Source organism: Natrix helvetica, assembly GCF_964273705.1.
Source record: "Natrix helvetica genome assembly, chromosome: 7".
NCBI classification, from domain to species: Eukaryota; Metazoa; Chordata; class Lepidosauria; order Squamata; family Natricidae; genus Natrix; species Natrix helvetica.
The window spans coordinates 75,125,904-75,146,021 of record NC_138558.1 but is presented as its reverse complement, the minus strand read 5'-3'; the positions used below and the strand labels follow the sequence as shown (position 1 = coordinate 75,146,021).

Genomic DNA, 20,118 nt, shown 5'->3' with positions numbered 1-20,118 from the left:
TAGTCTCCGAGTGCATCTCAAGGGAAGCCCCATGTAGAGAGCATTGCAGTAATCCAGGCGAGACGTCACTAGCGCATGGGTGACTGTGCGTAGGGCATCCCGGTCCAATAAGGGGCGCAATTGGCGCATCAGGCGAACCTGATGGAACGCCCCCCTTGCCACGGCTGTTACATGGTTATCCATGGACAGCCGGGCATCCAGGAGGACGCCCAAATTGCGCACCTGTTCCATGGGGGCTAGTTGGACGCCCCCGATGGCCAGAGATGGAAGCACCTGGTTGAACCGGGAGGCCGGAAGCCACAGCCACTCCGTCTTGGAAGGGTTGAGTTTTAGTCGGTTGCCATCCATCCAGACCCGTACGGCCTCCAGACACCGGGACATCATTTCGACGGCCTCATTGGGGTGGTTTGGAGTGGAAATGTATAGCTGAGTATCATCAGCATACAGATGATATCCCACTCCAAAACCACGGATGATCTCGCCCAGCGGTTTCATATATGTGTTGAACAGGAGAGGCGAGAGCACCGATCCCTGTGGCACTCCACATGTGAGTGGCCTCCGGGTCGAACTCTGCTCCCCTGTCAACACACGTTGCGTCCGACCAGAGAGGTAGGAGCCAAACCACCGTAAAACGGTGCCTCTGACTCCCAGCCCCTCTAGCCGGTGCAACAGGATACCATGGTCGATGGTATCGAACGCCGCCGAGAGATCTAATAGGACCAGGATAGAGGAACAACCCCTATCTCTGGCCCTCCAGAGATCATCAACCAATGCGACCAAGGCCGTCTCCGTGCTGTGACCGGGTCGGAAGCCGGACTGGCGCGGGTCTAGATAATCATAATGCCCACCCAGCCGGTCATTAGGGCAGAGAACCGGTTGTTAAATTTTTTGAACCCCACCATCGGTGTTACTGAATTAACAAGTGCAGTGATTCACTTAACAACGGTGGCAAGAAAGGTGGTCAGAGGGGGCAAAAACTCACTTTTACAAATCTTTCACTTAGCAATTGAAATTTGGGGCTCTCTTGCGGTCACAAGTGGAGGAAGTACCTGTGTTGTGTGTGAATGAATTCATCTTTTTTTAAAATCTCCATAGGTATCAATTCTTTCCAAGTTTACATGGGCTACAAGGACCTCTACCAAATGACTGATTCCCAAGTACGTACCCTTTTTTTTTAAAAAAAAAGAGATTTGAAATCTTAGATCCGTCTGATTTCTAACTAGGATAGAGAGAAGGGAAACATACCCATGTTTTATTTTTGGTTTCGCTGTCTCTTCTCTTTTTACTTCGTGAGTTGAGTTGGAGGCTCTAGCATTTTATCCTGAATTAGCTTTCTGCTCTCTTTAGGGTCCTGTTGCAGGATCAGGGCATTCTTAATGGGGGCTGTAGACCTTACTCAAACGCTTGGACTGTTATTTCCAGCCTGAGTGGGGTCTTTCAACTGAGCCAGTCACTTGATCTATTTTGCGAGTGAGGAAATAATGAACATACATGATAAAGTTTGCCTTTTTAAATATCTCATGTTATCTGAAGCAGAGAGAACAATAAGAATGTAAAAACACTCTTCTTCTTCTCCTCCTCCTTGTCCTTCTTGTTTTCTTCTCTTCCTCCTCCTTCCTCCTTCCTCCTCCTCTCTTCTTCTTCTGCTCCTCCTCTCCTTCTCTTTCCCCTTCTCCTCCCTCCCTCCTCTTCTCCTCTTCCTCGTCCTCCTCCTTGTTTTCTCCACTTCCTCCTCCTCCTTCCTCCATCCTCCTCTTTTTCTTCTCCTCCTCCTCCTCCCTCTTATCCTCCTCTCCCTCCTCCTCCTTGTTGTCTCCTCTTCCTCCCCCTCCCCCTCTCTCCTCCTTGTTTTCTTCTCTTCCTCCTCTTCTCCTTTCCTTCCTCCATCTCCTTCCTCCCTCCCTCTTCTTCTCCTCTTCCTCTTCCTCCTCCTCGTTTTCTCCTCTTCCTTCTCCTCTTTCCTCCCCCTCCTCCTCCTCCTCCTCTCCTCCTCCTCCTCTTCCTCCTCCTCTCTGTCAATTGCACACAGCTCTATGAAGCATTTACTTTCCTGAAAAGTCTCGGAGCCGTTATCATGGTCCACGCAGAAAATGGAGATTTGATAGCTCAGGTGAGAGACATGAATTAATAAATGAAAACGGTATGTTCTGATACGCCCAGGAAGCCTCCACGGGCTTCCTATGATTTGGGGGTCTCTACCCTGCACCCCACTACCAAGGAATCACCGTGGCCTCTTTTGTTTCAGGAGCAAAAGAGGGTGTTGGCCTTGGGAATAACGGGACCAGAAGGTCATGCTCTGAGCCGACCTGAGGAGGTGAGGATTCCTGCATTGACTTCCAAAGGATTTCTTCCAGAAATACCTGAAACATAAAAGGAACCCAAAGGTGCTTTTTTTTCCAAGAGGAAACTGGACTTTCTGGTTTTTTTCTTTGAAGACGTTTCGCTTCTGACTGGATGGTGGGGAATGGAAGGATTGATGCTCCTTGCAGACAACTGGTCATTTGCATTCTTTTTAGAGAGCCATTGAGGCCACTTGGAAGTTTACCTGTGTCCTCAGGGCCACCTGAGTGATGCAAATGGGCGTGGAGTCTTTTTGGAACTGCTGAAAGGATCTGTGTTGTAGATTGGAGATAGATGTTGTATTCCTCCCCCTCTGTTGAGGAAGGGCTGTTCAGTTTTGACCCCTCTTCCAAACCAGCGGTCCTCTCTGTCCAAAATGTGGACTTTGCTGTCTTCAAAAGAGCGATCTCTGTCTTTTAAATGCAGATGGACAGCTGAATCTAGTCCGGATGGGTTTGTTCTCCTATGTTGTGCTGTGCGTTTGTGAAATGGCTGTTTTGTTTCCCCAAGGTACAGACCTGCACGTGTCTCACTGCATTGTACTGCATTTACCACGTTCTTCAGTTTGGGCCTGAGTGTTTTATCCTTGGGATGCTGCCTTTGTCTCCAAAGAAAAACCAGAAAGTGCCGTTGCCTCTTGAAAAAAAGCGCAACTTTTGGGACAACCTTGGATGATGGAGAATCTCCAAAGACAACATAAAAGGAAGCTTAGGTTTGAAGTCCAAAAAGTGCAATGTTGTAATTTATCCTTTGCACATGAATTTCCATGAAAAGCCTAATATCAATGAAGAAAAGGCCACGCCCCCTCATGGCCATGCCCCCACCCCCCACCCCAGCAACTGGGCAGAGAACTGATTGCTCAAATTTTTCAATCCCACCCCTGGGTTGGACTAGAAGATCTCCAAGGTCCCTTCCAACTCTGTTATTTCTATGAAAAATTACAGAGAAGGTGAATAGAATCAAACACTGAAAATAAAGGGGGCTTGTTAGTAGATTTGGATAAACCCCCAGTCTCATTATCTTAACATGGGTCACAATGGAAATGAAACAAACAAGCAACGATAATTAATAAATGTGAACGTTCTTAGTGGTAATGACCCTTGGTCTTCCTTTGTCTTTCCCATATAGCTGGAAGCAGAAGCCGTATTCCGGGCGATCACCATAGCTAGTCGGATCAACTGTCCCCTCTATATCACTAAAGTTATGAGTAGGAGCGCAGCTGATGTAATCTCGCTGGCTAGGAAAAAAGGTATGGGATTCAGATTTTCTTGATGAATGAGTGTATTTCTCTTTCACACACCTGTGTGTCTCGGGTTAAAAGGAGTTAGGGAACTTTTATTGAAGCCTGGCACTCCATATTGCGTCAACAGACACAACGACCTACAACCAGCCTACAAGCCCCTCAGAATTCAAATCAACCACATAGCCAACCAGTGATGGCAGGAGTCTTCAACCAACCCATGGAATTGCCCCCCAACTGTTCCGACCCAGCCTTAGCAGAAGCAAGAAACAGGCGCCTTGTCACGAAAAACCCCTCTTTATTTACCCCTTGTGAATTAATGGCATTCACCCACTGAAAAGTCCAGGCGTTAGTCCTGCAAGGAGTTAACTGTAGCAACAGACATTATCAGTTCCTTGTGATAATTGCCAGGCCGAAAGGCTGCAAATTAAGTTCTGGCGAGCAGTCTTTGATGCATGAAACACAATGAGCAAAATCTTCAGAAATACGAACTGTTGTCTCCTACGACCACCACTCCCCTTTCCTTCTATTTATTCCCCATCCAGGGAGGGGCCATTCAGCGTCCACGTGTGCTTTGCTTCCCGAGTTGACTTCTTGTCCTCTGTTGTTCTCCTCTCCTAACTGCTCTGCACATACGCGCATCTGGAAAAGGCCCCAGCTGTTCTTCCTCCTCACTCATGTCATCCTCCAAAAGGCAGCTGCCTCTCTGGTGGCTGGGAAATGTTGGACGGCTCTGGCTCTATCTCTGTGGCCAATGTTGAGCATCCATCAGAGCCTTCCCCAGACTCCAACACTGGCCCAAGTTCCTCCCCAGCCTTCTCATCGTCTGAGTCTGCCACCAGCTCCGCTGGCAGCCGGCGGGCCACAACATCAACCAGCACTTCACCTCCCAATGACCCTCATCTGACGTGACCTCTCCATCACAAGACCCCATCATAAGACCCTGACCAGACATGACCCACAATGACCCATCACAAGACCCATCCCTAGTTCTATCACAAGGCTCTCTAAGTGTAGTGCCGTTGTAACTTCAAACAGTCACTAAATGAACTGTTGTTAAGTCGAGGGCTACCTGTAGTTGAAAATCAGCTTACCGCCTTTGTCATTTTAGCGGTTGACAAATTCACTGTCCTTCTGGCCGATTTCCGACGCGTAACGAAACCTTTGTTGTGGAGTTTTGCTTTAGTATATTTTTGTTTTATTGATGTCGTACGATTCATGTAGAATTGTGCCTTCAACCAGAACTTTAAAGAACTAAACTGTGGTGGGTAAACAAAACAGGTTGTTTCACCTTTGAGAGGTAGTGCCCTTCTTTTTCCGAAAATGGGAATTGATGAAGAGGGATGCGAAATTCAAACTGAACAATTTCAATAGCCCCCTTTGTCTTCTAATATCGTAGCCAGAAATTACAGTATATTTCAGAGTATAAGACGCACCCCCCCCCAAAAGAGGGTGAAAATTTGGGTGCATCTTATATACGGAATGTAGCTCCACCGTCCCCCACCCTTTGGCCTCTGCCTCCCAGCAATTTACCTCCTTGCAGCAAACAGGAAAATGGGGCTTGCAGAGGCTGCAATAGGTTATAGCAATCCATGCAGCCTGAAACAGCTGATGATCGGGAGGCAGAGAATAATGTATACTTCCAGAAAGCTACATCAATTTTAACTGTACAAGTACAGTCTGAAATGTAACACAACAAACAATGTATATCATCTGTACTGTTGGCTGTTTGTTGCAAGGAGGCAAATTGCTGGGAAGCAGAGGCAGATTTCCCCCCCTTGTTTTCCTCCCCAAAACCGAGGTGCTTCTTATACTTTGGAGCGTCTTATACTCCGAAAAATACGATATAGCTCTGTAGGTGCACAGAAGGCTGTTGGGACGCCTCGCATGGGGGCATAACTAGAATGTGTCTCAGGATAGATTTGATTTGAATCAAGTTGATTTAAACCATCATTTTAAAAGAGCAACTGTCATCTCTGTCCCGCAGCGGCTTTTCCTTTGATCCGCTGTTGACTCAACGACAGTCCCAATATTGCGGAATATACAGCCCCACAGGCTCCGTTTCATGCTGAATAAACTAAATTATGAATGTATCTTAAATAGAAAATGATATTTAGATAGATTTTTTACTCCCAAAGCATTTGATTAAAATAAATTTGATAAAAGTAAAAGAAATCCGATTTAAATTTGTTAAAAATCTGATATATATATATTTTTTTAAAAAAAACATTGATTTTTATCCACCCTGGTCTGTCTTTTGTCCACTCAAGGTGCTCTGGTATTTGGGGAACCAATCACAGCCAGTCTGGGGACCAATGGTACTCATTACTGGAACAAGAATTGGGCGAAGGCCGCAGCCTTTGTGACCTCACCGCCTCTGAGTCTGGATCCTACCACGCCTGATCATCTGACCTCACTTCTAGCCTGGTAAGACAAAATAGATGCTGGCAACTATGGGTATCAACCGTCACGGTGGAGATGTTACGGAGATACTAAAAGGGCAGTTGGGAACCAGGTTTACCACTGCAAAGGGATGTCTTCATCAGGGGACCACATGGGTTTGAGAGAGCGATTCTGTTGTGGCTACTGGCCAGCAGAGCTGGCAGCAGATTCAGACAGTGAGGAGGTTGGGGTCCTTCCTACGTGGGCCAGTCCTGGAGTCTGGGGAAGGCTCGGATGAGGACTCTGCGTCAGAGGCAGAGAGGGGGCCAGGGCTGTCCGACAGTTATCAGCTGCCTTCAGAGTGAGACATCAGTGGGGCAGACGAACAGCTGGAGCCTGTTCCCAGTGTGCGCATGCGCAGAGCTTCCAGACGAAGGGAACAGCTAAGGAACAAGGGTCAACTTGGGAGTAAGGCCGCAGATGGATGATGAATGGCCCCTCCCAGAGGAAATAAAAGAGGAGCGAAAGGGGAGTTTGCAAGAGACAATTAGTTCGCTTAATTGGTTTGTGACTCTCCGAGACTCCTTGCCACGTTTTACAGATATCGCCCTGGCAGCTCTCCAAGCCAGATAAGGTCTATGACTGTAAATCCTCCTTTGAAAGACTTTGCCGGACGTCAATGAGCAGAATTCACAGTCAATGAATCAAAGGGTTTTTTGTCGGGACCAGGAGTTTGCTTCATGCTCTTGGGAAGCCTCAGTCAGAAGACCCTTGTGTAATGGGTCCTCAAAGACACCGAGAAAAAAAGAAGAAGGAAAGAATCAGTTGGTTGTGATGTTCTAATGACTCATAAGATAATTGAAGATCTTAATTTGCTCCCCCACGGTAGAAATTCAGCACCCGCCCACCCTCCTAGACAATGAAATATTTTGGGGGATATTACAAGGTAGGATAGAACATTATCCCTAAAGGAGAAATGGGGGAAAATCTTAAGAAACCCGCCCCAGTCTCCCTGCCCCAAGCAGAAACTGAGGAAACTGATTCTGGCAGTCCGGTGGCTGTCGTGACTCCATGGCTACACGGGTAGTTAAGCGAGAAGAGGCAGATGTTCCAGGCTGTGTCTGTGTGTGTGTGTGCGTGCGCGCGCTCGCGTGCGTGCCATAGGTTCACCATGATGGCCCTAACTTAACAACTGCAGTGATTCACTTAACAAACGTGGCAAGGAGAATCATAATAGGGGGCAAAACTCTCTTAACGAATGTCTCCACTTAACAACCTAAGTTTTGGGCTCAATGGTGTTCGTACGTCGAGAACTGCCAGTGTAGATCACAATTAATGAACAACTTCAGCTGTGAGAAACCAAAAGTGAAAGTGATCCCTCCATGGACCTGGAATGTCTATTCACTGATGCTATGTGTATTTTCTCCTCTTTCAGTGGAGACCTGCAAGTGACCGGAAGTGGCCACTGTACTTACAACACAGCCCAAAAGGCTCTCGGCAAGGAAAACTTCACTCTCATCCCAGAAGGGGTTAATGGAATTGAAGAAAGAATGACACTGGTCTGGAATAAATGTGTTGTGAGTGGAATATATAAGGAAAGATAAAATGGGAGGGGAGGGGAACAAAGGGAAGGAGCAAAAGAAAGATGCACAGTGTCATGCCTGTCCCAGCTCGGGCACTTAGGGAAGAAAGACCCTCGATTCCGCTTGCAGTGAAAGGTATACTTTTTTCAGAGTTCATCGCAGCAATCGCATCCAGAAAGCACACACAGGTAACTGATTCAGCAGGATTCATTAACTTCTCTTTATATATAATATAACACATGAAGTAAATATACAACACCCAAAGTAGGTTTTCCTACGTGGTAGCAAATACAAGCAAACACAAGCAGAGGAGAGAACAGGTTCAGTTTTAGTTCAGAGCAGCAGACTCAGCACAGACGCAGAGCTACAGAGCTAAGCCACGCCCAGGATCCTTGCGGTCTTGAATCAGCAAACACTGTTTCAGTTTCCAAACAGCCCTCATTGGCCGACCCAGTTGCCATGTCGATTCATTGGCTGACCTTGTTGCCATGTCTCTGCCAAGTCACGAACTCTCATACACACTGACAACTTTTACTAAAGCCAAGCGGTGACAGCGTTATTCTAATCGTGTCTCCAACAATACCATTCCTTTCCTTCTCTCCAAATACGGTGGGGTCCTTTAGGCCTCCAGATATTACGTTTTGTTGAATCAGATGTCATCTACTGAGGAATCACATACATTTTCAAATATCATGGCCTAGTATTTCCCCCTTATTAATATGCACCATCTAATACAACTTTTTAAACAGGGGGCCAATTCACGGTCCCCTCAGACTGTTGGGTGGGGGTTGGACCAGCTGGGTGGGCGTGGCTAGGTGGTCATGTGACTGGGCTGGCATGGCCAATTTAGCAGTCCATTTTCCCTTTGTCCTTGCTGTACTTGCCCCTCCCCGACTCACCCACCGGCCCGGGATCATGTAGCTGCACTGGCGAGATCACCCCCTCAGTCACCTGGCCCTCCCCCTCCCCCTTCGGCCTTACCTTCGGCAGCAGCGCTGTGCTCAGAAGTGCAGCTCAACCAGTGAAATAACGAAGCAGAAGTGCAGCTGGAGTGGCTGCTCGCTGGAAGATAAGGCCGATGGTGAGGGGTGGGGCAAGGGGCAGGGCTGAATCCTTTCACTCTGTGGGCCAGATACCTTGCATTGGCGGGCCGTATCCAGCCCGTGGGCCGTAGTTTGAGGATCTGTGGTCTAATCTGTAGAAAAATAATACAATACAATAATACAATACAATAATACAATACAATAATACAATACAATAATACAATACAATAATACAATACAATAATACAATACAATAATACAATACAATAATACAATACAATAATACAGTATAATAATACAATACATAATACAATACAATAATACAATACAATAATACAATACAATAATACAATACAATAATACAATACAATAATACAATAGCAGAGTTGGAAGGGACCCTGGAGGTCTTCTAGTCCAACCCCCTGCCTAGGCAGGAAACCCTATACCGTTTCAGACAAATGGCTATCCAACATCTTCTTAAAGACTTCCAGTGTTGGGGCATTCACGACTTCTGGAGGCAACTTCTGTTCCACTGATTAATTGTTCTCACTGTCAGGAAATTTCTCCTCAGTTCTAAGTTGCTTCTCTCCTTGATTAGTTTCCACCCATTGCTTCTTGTTCTACCCTCAGGTGCCTTGGAGAATAGCTTGACTCCCTCTTCTTTTGGGCAACCCCTGGGATATTGGAACACTGCTATCATGTCTCCCCTGGTCCTTCTTTCTATTAAACTAGACAAATAGATCTGTGTCTGTTACTATAGCTTTAATTTCTGATTAGTCTACAGGTAAAATGGATGAAAACCAGTTTGTTGCCATCACTAGCTCTAACGCTGCCAAAATCTTCAATCTGTATCCGCGAAAAGGCAGGATTGAAGTTGGGTCCGATGCTGACCTTGTGATCTGGGATCCCGACAAGGAGAAGACAATCACAGCAAAAAGCCATAAATCGGTAAGACAGAACACCTCGGTTAATAGAACGCTGAGAAGAACAGAGTTGGAAGGGGCCTTGGAGGTCCTCCAGTCCATCCCCTTGCTCAGGCAGGAAGCCCTATACCAGCGATGGCGAACCTTTTCAGCACAAACCGGAATGCACATGCATGCACAAATGCGCCGGAGTGCCAGAAACCCAAAGACCAGCTGGCCCGGCACACACATGCCAGGCTTTTGGCTGTTTGGGGGGCTGTTTTCAGGCTGTTTTTTTAGCCGTTTTCAGGCCATTTTCAGGCCATTTTTAGGCTGTTTTCCGGCATTCTGGCGCCCACGAAGAGCAGCTGGCAATGGCGCATGTGCCCACGGAGAGAGCTCTGTGTGGCACCTCTGGCATGTGTGCTATAGGGTCGCCATCACAGCCCTATACCGTTCATTCCAGTCAAATGGTTGTCTAATCTCTTCTTAAAAACTTCCAGGGTTGGAGCATTCGCGCAATTTCTGGAGGAAAGTTTAAAAGCTTCAGCTTTTAAAATTTTGATTCTTGATGAAATCTTTTTTTTTTCTTTTCTTTCTTCAAACCAGTAAAATGTTCAGCAAGAATTATGGAAGTGGAATATTAGGGAAGGTTTATTGAACTTTCAAAGGATTGTTTTGTTCCTTCCAGTCTGTGATTTTTTTGTTTAGACATACGTGTCACATGATTACAAAGGAGTGAAATACACACTTATCCACAAAATTAGGTATCCAATTTCTTGGTTTCTATGCTGCGAAGAATATGAAACATTAAAGTCTTTATTGGACTTAAACTGAAATGATCCTTTCTTAATGACTCCATAACCCCTTGCTGGGTGGAGTCTGGGCACCTGAATGGAGCTGAGCAGGTGTGGGTTGATGGCAGCATTAATATGTCCACACATGCACAAAATGTTAAAAAATGAAAATAAATTAAATTTGTCCAATTAAAATTGTTCTGCACATTGCGCAGAACTGAAAATCAAGATGGCGCCGCCGTAGGAGAACTGGTTCGGGGGCGTGGCAGGCCTGGGTCACTGTCAGTTCCAGCGACGGAGGCCGCCAAACCACTACCAGTTCGGCCAAACTGGTAGGAACCCACCACTGGAGCTGAGTGCTTACTGGCCGGATTCCTTTCCTGTCACCAGTGCGGAGTTACATTCAGCAGATATATTCTCATTCTGCCCAGAGAGAGAAATATCTGCCTCTACCTAGGATCGAACTCACAGCCTCCTGATTATGAGGCGAGAGCTCTATCGCTAGGCCACCGCACCACTCGGACCTAAACTGAAACGTACCTGAAAAATAATAAGTGTGACTTTAAGCATTTGCAAGAATATAAGAGCGAGATTTCGTGAAGCAAGTTGATTGAAAATCCATTCGAAAAGTGAGTTGGGAAAACGTGACTGCGTTTTATATCCAGATTTGAGTCTATGATGGAAGAAAAGTGCACAAGGGGAATCCCCCAAGACTGGCTGGATAGAATAAAAAGCAAGTAAAGAATTATTGCTTTTTAAACTACACAGCGCCTAGTTGTTAAAACCAAACTGTTGCCAGCAGTGGTAGCATTTTTACTGTATTTTATTTCACATTGTCTGCCGTTCCTGACGAGAAAAACAGAGGGAAAATAGACCCAAGAGGTAGGGTTGTTTTTGTTTTGTAAATTAAAATAACCAGTCAAAATGAAATCAGCTAGAATTAATTAATGAAGGGAAGTAAGCAGAGGTGGTATTCGATTGGTTCGGAGCAGTTCGGGCAAACTGGTAGCGGTAATTTTGAGTAGTTCGGAGAACCGGCAAATACCGCCTCTGGTTAGCCCTGCCCTCTGTTGTTCCCTGGCTTATATTCCCTTGTTTTTACCTCAGCTGATTTGCCCGGCAATTTGTGCGGCAGCTAAAACACAGCTCATCAGCGCTGACACCGAGGGTGGTCTTTGAGTGCTGTGCACACGTTAGCACAAAGCGCGCGAAGTACGAGCGCGTGCGCAAAGCGCTCTCTCATAGAATCGCGTCACGCCCCTGTCAGAATCTGAATCTGAGGGGGAAAATAACAGCTGACAGAGAGCGGGAGAGTAGCTCCGTTGGCTGTGGAGGAAACTGGGGAAGGGAAAAGTCGGGCTGGGCAGAGCAGGGAAGAGGTAGAACAAGGGAGAGGGGGGTTCAGATGAAGATCAAGGCCCATCCCCTCCTCATCCTAGGGCACGCAGGGAAGAACAGAGAAGAGAGCAACTTGGGTTGTGTGGCTTACGAGGGAGGAAAGGGTCCCCGATTCCCCTCACAAGGCACACCCGGGGATGGAGTTTAAAGGAGAGGCAAATGGGAGGGGCGGTTGTTGGTAACAACGGCTGAGTTTTATCTGGTGTTAACTGCTTATCTGAGTTCCCGGCATCCTCCCAACTGGTTTGATTTACTGCTGTGCTACTTCACTTCTGGAACTCCTTATCTTCCCTTGTTGGATTTATAATGGAAGTTTTCTGCTTACAACATTTGGACTGGAGTATTTTCAGCCAAAGGCTGTTACAGGTTTGTGGGGGAGCTTTTCTCCAGGCCGGAGAGTTGAAAGGGACGTTGGGGGCACAGCTGGTGTTAATAAAGGGACTCGTACTGCTTCCCTGTCTGTGTTGCCTTTGTGCCACGCCCTGGGCCATCACAAATCGGTAGGAAAAGATTTGGAATCCCACCACTGGAAGTAAGCCCTGTTAAAAAAAAATGCAGACAATAAAGAGAAGCATGAATCAAGTCAGCATTTAGAAGTGTTCCATGGAAACAGAAGCGAAATCAAAAACATTCAGCAGTTTGACCTAGTGGTTATTAAAACCTCACACAGGCCTATGAATTAATGCAAGGAAAAGCATGCCTAGATGTTCGGGAATAATGATGTATTGTTGTTGTTGTTTAGGTTGTTGAATATAACATTTTTGAAGGCATGGAATGCCGTGGGGCTCCCTACATAGTTATTAGCCGAGGGAAGATTGTGTTTGAGGATGGGAATCTCACGGTGAGGAAAGGAATGGGCTCGTTTATCCCGCGGAATTCCTTTCCGGAGTATCTTTATCAACGGATCAAAACTAGGAATAAGGTATGTTTGCACACTTCCTTGTCATCTTTTAATATTACACAACTTGCTTTCATTAATTATAAGTAGTCCTCAACGTGCGATCACAACTGAGCCCAAAATTTCTATTGTTAAGTGAGAAATTTGTAAAGGAAGTTTTGCCCCACTTTACGACTTTTCTTCCCACATTTGTGAAGTGAATCACTGCAGTTGTTAAGTTAGGGACACGGCTATTCAGTGAATCTGGTTTCCCCCACTGATTTTGCTTGTCAGAAGGTCGCAAAAGGGGATCACGTCACCCGGGACACTGCAACCATCGTAAATATGAGTCAGCGGTCGAGCATCTGAATGTAAATCACTGGTATATCATCATCATCATTATCCTCTTTTGGAGGATAATGAGTCTGGGCAACTAAATGGAGTTAGCGGAGTGTTTACTGGCCAGATGCTTTTCCTGTTGCCAATGCAGAGTTATATTGAGCAGATATATTCTCAGTGTGCCCAGAGAGAGAAATATCTGCCTCTACTTAGGATCGAACTCACAACCTCCTGATTGTGAGGTGAGCGCTCCACCTCTAGGCCACTGCACCACTCAAGTAATCACTGGTATATCCAAAGACATATAAAGAATTAAGCTTACTGGGCACAGGTGAGTGTCTTTGTTAAGATTTACCTTGTGATGAGAAGAGTGGCTAAGAGGGGTTAGTTCTCTGCTGTTATTGTTTTGAGGATAAGGCAGGTGCGCAGGTCCCTTCTGGGCAAGGAGGGCCTTGAAGGGCCACTGTGAGAAATTTTCTCTGCATCTGCTGTAGAAAATGTTGGACACTGGCTGGGCAGGTCTATGGAAATAGCGGAGGGACATCTAGGCCTTAGGTTGGAGTTGGTTACTTGTGAGGAAGCCCACTTGGGGTTTTGAGTTCTGCCACCTGTTCACTGGACCCATGACCCCTGGGGTCGGTTAAGTCTTCTGGGGGCAGCAGCATGCAGCGAGTCCAGCTGTTGATTACAGCAGGGAATATTTTTTAACAGATTAATTAAGATATTAACAGAGTTGTAAGGGACCTTATAGGTCATCTAGTCCAATCACCCGCTCAAGCAGGAGACCCTACACCATTTCTGACAAATGGCAGCCCAATCTCTTCTTGAAAGTCTCAAGTGATAAAGCTCTCACAACTTCCGAAGGCAACTTCTGTTCCTGGTAGAAAATTCCTTCTTATTTCCAAGTTGAATCTCTCCTTAGTCAGTTTCCATCCATTGTTCCTTATCTGGCCTTCAGGTGCTTTGGAAAATAGCTTGACCCTCTTCCTCCTCTCTATGGCAGCCCCTCAAATATTGGAAGATGCTATCCTGTCTCCCCTGGTCCTTCTCTTCCCTAGACTAGCCAGGCCCAGTTCCTGCAACTGTTCTTTATATGTTTTATCTTCCAGTCCCCTCATCATCCTGGTTGCTCTTCTCTGCACTCTTTCTAGAGTCTCAGCATCTTTTTTTATAGTGTGGTGACCAAAACTGGACGCAGTATTCTAGGCGTGGTCTTACTAAGGCTTTACAGAGTGGTATTAGTACCTCACTTGATCTCGATTGTATCCCTCTGTTAATGCAATTTAGGATTGCATTGGCTTTTTTGGCTGCCACTGCACACTGCTGGTTCATATTTAGCTGGTTGTCCACTAAGACTCCAAGTTCCCTCTCACAGTTACTGCTATTAAGTCTTGTTTTACCCAGCTTAAATGTGTAGTTAAGAAGGGAATAGCATACTTCCTTCTTAAGAGATTGTTCCTGGACACAAATGGATAACACTGACAGCTTTGGTCTATTTGAGTGGCCTGAAGTCCAGAACACTGCTTCTCACTTATTTACGATCACCTACAGGAGAGTAAGAAGCCAAAACAGTGTTGTTGTTAAAGAGACACAAGTAAACACCTCTTCACTGAGAATTAATACATGTTTGTTTATGGAGATTCTCAGTCATCCAGTTTCATGGTTGTCCCAAAGGTGCTTTTTCAAGAGGCAACTGGACTTTCTGGTTTTTCTTTGGAGACGTTTCGCTTCTCATTCAAAGAAGCTTCTTCAGCTCTGACTTGGATGGTGGGGAGTGGAAGGATTGATACTCCTTGCAAACAGCTGGTCATTTGCATCCTTTTAGAGAGTCGTTGAGGCCGCTTGGAGGTTTGTCTGTGTCCTCAGGGTCACCTGAGTGGTGCAAATAGGTGTGGAGCCTTCTTGGAGCTGCTAAAAGGATTGTGTTGTAGATTGGAGATGGATTATGTTGTATCCCACCTCCTCTGTTGAGAGAGGGCTGCTCAATTTTGACCTGGATGGCCTCTTTGACCCCTCTTTCAAACCAGCCGTCCCCTCTGTCCAAAATGTGGACTTTGCTGTCTTCAAAAGAGCGGCCATTGTCCTTTAAATGCAGATGGACTGCTGAATCTAGTCCGGATGGGTTTGTTTTCCGGTGTTGTGCCATGCGTTTGTGAAGTGGTTGTTTTGTTTCCCCCAAGTTACAGATCTGCACTTGGCTCTCTGCATTGTACTGCATATATACGTGTTTCTTTCTGTGCCCTGCAGGTAACAGAATTACAGGGTGTTTCCCGAGGAATGTACGACGGGCCGGTCTATGAAGTTGTAGCAATTCCTTCGAAATATGCAACCCCCGCCCCCTCAACTAAAACGTCGCCTGCCAAAAACCAGCCTCCACCCATCAGAAACCTCCACCAGTCTAATTTCAGTTTATCAGGTGATTCTGAAATCTTTTGGAAACAGAATGCTTGTGGAAAATATTGGTCCCGGCATGAGATATTTAGGTTGGAGTTGCTGCCCTGAAAGCATACTTTGGAGATGTCTTTTCACAGATGTTCTAGGACTGAGGATGGCTGGCTGGACCTCTGGTGGGGGGGAGGTTGCCAGTTTTGCAGGAAGGGGTCCTTGGTAGTTTGGACTCTCTTGGGGCACTTTTCCTAAAGTTCATTTTAAGTTACCAAGGAGGATTTACAGTCACAGACCTTATCTGGCTTGGAGAGCTGCCAGGCCGAGATCTGCACAACTTGGCAAGGAGTCTCAGAGAGTCAACAACCAATTAAGCGAACTCATTGTCTCCTGCAAACTCCACTCCCCTTTCGCTCCTCTTTTGTTTCCTCTGGGAGGGACCATTCACCATCCACCTGTGGCCTTACTCCCAAGTCGACCCCTGTTCTTTAGCTGTTCCCTTCGTCTGGCAACTCTGCGCATGCGCACACTGGGAACAGGCTCCAGCTGTTCTTCTGCCTCACTGATGTCTGACTCTGAAGGCAGCTGGTAACTGTCACACGGCTCTGGCCCCCTCTCTGCCTCCGACACAGAGCCCTCATCAGAGCCTTCCCCAGACTCCAGGACTGGCCCAGGTTCCTCCCCAACCTCCTCACTGTCCGAATCTGCTGCCAGCTCCTCTGGCCGCTGGTAGACCACAACACTTTAGAGGAGGGTTGGATCCATGCCATTTCTCATTACCCTCCCATATGACCTTGTATGAATGAATCTTGCCTCAACTAGGAAAGACATATATACATTTTTAAATAATTGATGCTTAATCTGTACACCAGAATGGTTCTTTTCCTTTGTGGGACAGCAACTGCCTGCGGCAGCAAAAATGAAGAAGCAAATCTCACGGAGTTTGGACAGAGCTTTCCATCTGCCTGCCATAGGCCTGATTAGATTAAAAATAAGGGTTGGCACCCCTCTATATCTCCCCACGTTTGAGAAGTGCAGATCTAAGCCATGCAGAAGCTCCTGTTGGCAGGCCCAATGCCATACTAAGAGAGGGTTCGGTTTGGGGTGCTTTGTGCTCAGAAAGAAAGGATTCTCATGTATTGCTGAGGATTAAATCTAATTTTTGTGGCCCGTCGGCCACCGGCTCCTCCAGCAGACAAATCAGAGGAGGAGGTGTGGGAGTCAGGATCAGCATCAGGGCAACCTGGGAGCTCCGAGGGGGAAGAGGGAGTGGAGCTGGCAGAGAGAGAGAGAGAGACAGAGAAGGAGCCTGGGCTGTCAATCAGCCCTCAGATGGAGAATCAACAGCCCCCAGGCCTGGAGGTGGCTGATGAGGAAGAAGAGGAACAGCTGGGGCCAGTGCCTGACACACGGATGCACAGAATGCAGAGGAGAGGAGAGCAGTGGAAATCTATGGGCTGGTCCTTGGGCCGGAAGAGCCACCGCTAGCTCTGGAGATAAAAAGGAGGGGGTGGAGATGAATAGTTGTGGTAGACAACTATTTATCTTCTGGCCAGACAAACTTGTTAGCTTGCCTTGAGTGAGAAACTTTTTGCCGGGGCTGCTGGCGCTCCTAATTAAAGGAATCACTTCAGAGGGTTTGTTGTATTTGGGGAGCTGAGTCAGAACACTAATGCTTCTGAAATGTTCTCTTGCAGGGGCTCAAGTAGATGACCATAATCCTCGCCGCACCGGACACCGTATCGTGGCACCACCGGGAGGCCGTTCCAACATCACTAGTCTCGGATAAGCGTAGACGGAAGTCGGAAACGAAGAACGAACGCTCTTAGTCCTCCTCTACATTCCTGTGCTCCTTAGCTCACGTTTCATTCATTGCTATGCGAGGAAAAAAAATGTTTGTCTTAAGGAAATAAGTGTCATAGTGTGATGTGTTTGCTTGGAATGAATCACCTTGGTTGTGTTTGCCATCTTAAAAGCATGATCCTCCCCCCCCCCGTGCTCGGTGAGCAGCGGTGCTGCTTGTAGCTTTGCTTGCAGTAGCGGTTTTCCTTCGCACCTTCCCATCTCCCTTCCTCCCTTAGTTGTGCTAGATTAGGCAATGCATGTTACTGAAGAAAGTTGCGGTTTATGCGTCTACTTTAGAGTAAGGCCGCCTGCCACTATGGATTAGACCAGGGGTTGGCAACCTTAAAGACTCAAAGAGTCATTTGCACCTGTTTCCCACACACAAAAAAACCACTGGGAGCCACAAACTTCCAGTTCAATTCTGGAGCCGACCGGAAATCTGGTTCCTCCACCAGAGTCTCCTCCTAGTGCGGCGTCCTTTTACCTCTCTCTGTCCTAACCAAAATCCCTGTCAATTATGGAGCCGATTGGAAAACCCGCCCCTTGCCATAGTGTCTCCTGGCATGCTGTGCTTCCCCACGTCCAAACGGAAGCTCCTCTCAAAATTGTGGCCCCGACCGGCAATAAGGAGCCACAGCAGAGGGATGAAAGAGCCACATGTGGCTCCGGAACCGCAGGTTACTGACCTTGGATTAGACACAAGGTCAAAGCGCGATGTTCGGTTAAAGGAAGACACCTATGGACGTCTTACAAATATGCAGTAGAATTTTTGTTGGTGTTTTTATTCATTACCGACCCAATGAGGGGGGCCAATAGGCTGTGATCTTCTCAGCCGAGTCAAACTCTCGTCCGACTTTAGGAAAAGCCATTATTAATAATCCATGTGGTGACTGTAGATGATTTCCATAGACGGTCATCCTTTACAGACCAACTTTGGTACTTGTAAACATTTCAAAGGTTTGTTGGTTTTTTTAAACGTTTTTGTATGATGGAGAGGTTTTTTTTTTTCCTCCTTATAGATTGTGGTTATTTATTAGAATGTGTCAGATTTAGTAGTTGTGGCTCATTTTTTTAAACACTTGTGAAATAAAAGAACATGAAGTAGCTTGACTCTCTTTTATTGTAGTGCAATATCAAAACAATGGCCCTTCGGTATCTCTTGTGCATCCTTGATAAAACTCCAACCCGACAGGAATTAAACGGCAACTAAATAACTGGCTGGGGAACATGGACCAGCCCATTACAGTGCAGCATTCCTTGCTTACAGATTCACAGTTTAACAGAATAATAGAGTAACAGATTTGGATGGGACCTTGGAGGTCTTCTAGTCCAACCTCTGCACAAGCAGGAGACCTTATATCAGTGAAGCCTAATCTTCTGCGTCACCGCATGCTGGAAATGGCACGCAAAGCCACCCCACTTGGATTGCGCCAAAACCCAGAAGAGCAGTATTCCATCGTGCGTGTATGCACTGGCACCAGAATGTCCAGTTTCGATGTGGACGTGCCTGAGGAATAGATGGCCATCGGGCATGAATGCGCTGGAAACCCAGAGGTTTGGGTGCTGGCGCACACATGCTTGACGGAACACTGCTTTTCTGGGTTTTGGTGCTTCCGCATGTGTGAAGGCCAGCTGCCCAGTGTTATGTACGGGCACAGGAACACAGAAGAGGGTCTGGCCCATTCCCTCTCCCTTGCCCGCAGGAAAGTGAGTTTGGAGAGGAAGGGATCGCAAGAGAATACATCTGTGTTTCCCACAGCCCCTGGGTTGCTTCTTTTTAAAAAAATACTCTTGTGACCCCTTCCTCTCCAAACTCACTTTCCTGCGGGCAAGGGAGGGAATGGGTCAGACCCTCTGCTAGACGTTGTTTGGAGAGAAAGGGATCGGCAGAGAGTAGATGGAGCTTATAGGACCATTGTATGATGACCAAGGCATGGATGGGCCATGCCTGCCTCTCACGGTCAGAGGGTCACTTAGTGGTGGTTGTGACCCATTCCTTCCCTTGCCCACAAGATATGTGAGTTTGGAGAGGAAGGGATCGCAAGAGAGTAGATCTGCGTATTCCACAGCCTTGGGTTGCTTTTTTTTTTAAAAAAAACCTTTTGCGATCCCTTCCTCTCCAGAGTCAGTTGCATGGGCAAGGGAGAGGGGAGGGGCCAGACCCTCTGCTAAGTGACCCTATAACCGAGAGAGAGGAACTGCCGGGATGGTCCATCCATGGCTTGGTGGTCATGCAGACCTTGGTCCAATAAGTAAGCTACATCTACTCTCTTGCGATCCCTTCCTCTCCAAGTGACGCTTAGCAGAGAGTCTGGGCCATTCCCTTGCCCACAGGGCAGTGAGTTTGGAGAGGAAGGGATCGCAAGTTTTTTTTTTTTTAAAAAAAGAAGCAACCCAAGGCTGTGGGAAACGCAGATCCACTCTCTTGCCATCCCTTCCTCTCTAGATTCGCTGTCCTGAGGCAAGGGAGGGAATGGGTCAGACCCTCTGCTAAGCATTGGTTGGAGAGAAAGGGATCTCAAGAGAATAGATGGAGCTTATAGGACCATGGTCTGTATGATGACCAAGGCATGGATGGGGCATCCCGGCAATTCCTCTCATGGTCAGAGGGTCGCTCAGCGGTGGCTCTGACCCATTCCCTCCCTTGCCGACTGATTTTGGAGAGGAAGGGATCGCAAGAGTTTTTTTTTTTTAAAAAAGGAGCAACCGAAGGCTGAGGGAAACGCAGATCGACTCTCTTGCGGTCCCTTCCTCTCCAAACCACGTCAGAGGCCAGCGGGAGCCCTCCTCAGCCTTCCCGAGAGCTCGAGCCGAAGTCCTTTGCCTCCATCCGAAGGCAGGGCGGCACTTTCCCCCCACACAAAGGGCCGGCAGGGAGACAACCGTTCCACGCACACGTCCACCGGCCGGCTGCTTCAGGCCTGGCCAGGAACAGCCCCGCGTGAGGCGCCACACGGCCAGTCAGCGCGCGCTCACTCTCCCCTCCC

The 20,118-nt window shown here is 47.2% G+C and overlaps 1 protein-coding gene across 2 annotated transcripts in view; it reads left to right on the top strand.

The window, feature by feature from the left end:
* Positions 1-18,229, top strand: part of CRMP1 (collapsin response mediator protein 1) — a 38,581-nt gene extending 20,352 nt beyond the window's left edge. For both annotated transcript variants that reach the window (XM_081958969.1, XM_081958970.1), the window contains exons 5-14: positions 1,096-1,157; positions 2,030-2,110; positions 2,246-2,314; positions 3,469-3,589; positions 5,851-6,007; positions 7,398-7,539; positions 9,366-9,536; positions 12,428-12,607; positions 15,149-15,317; positions 16,984-18,229. In XM_081958969.1, coding sequence (XP_081815095.1) covers positions 1,096-1,157; positions 2,030-2,110; positions 2,246-2,314; positions 3,469-3,589; positions 5,851-6,007; positions 7,398-7,539; positions 9,366-9,536; positions 12,428-12,607; positions 15,149-15,317; positions 16,984-17,075 — 1,244 coding nt within the window. In that variant the 3' untranslated portion in view covers positions 17,076-18,229. The remainder of the gene's footprint in view (positions 1-1,095; positions 1,158-2,029; positions 2,111-2,245; positions 2,315-3,468; positions 3,590-5,850; positions 6,008-7,397; positions 7,540-9,365; positions 9,537-12,427; positions 12,608-15,148; positions 15,318-16,983) is intronic.
* Positions 18,230-20,118: the final 1,889 nt, after the last annotated feature.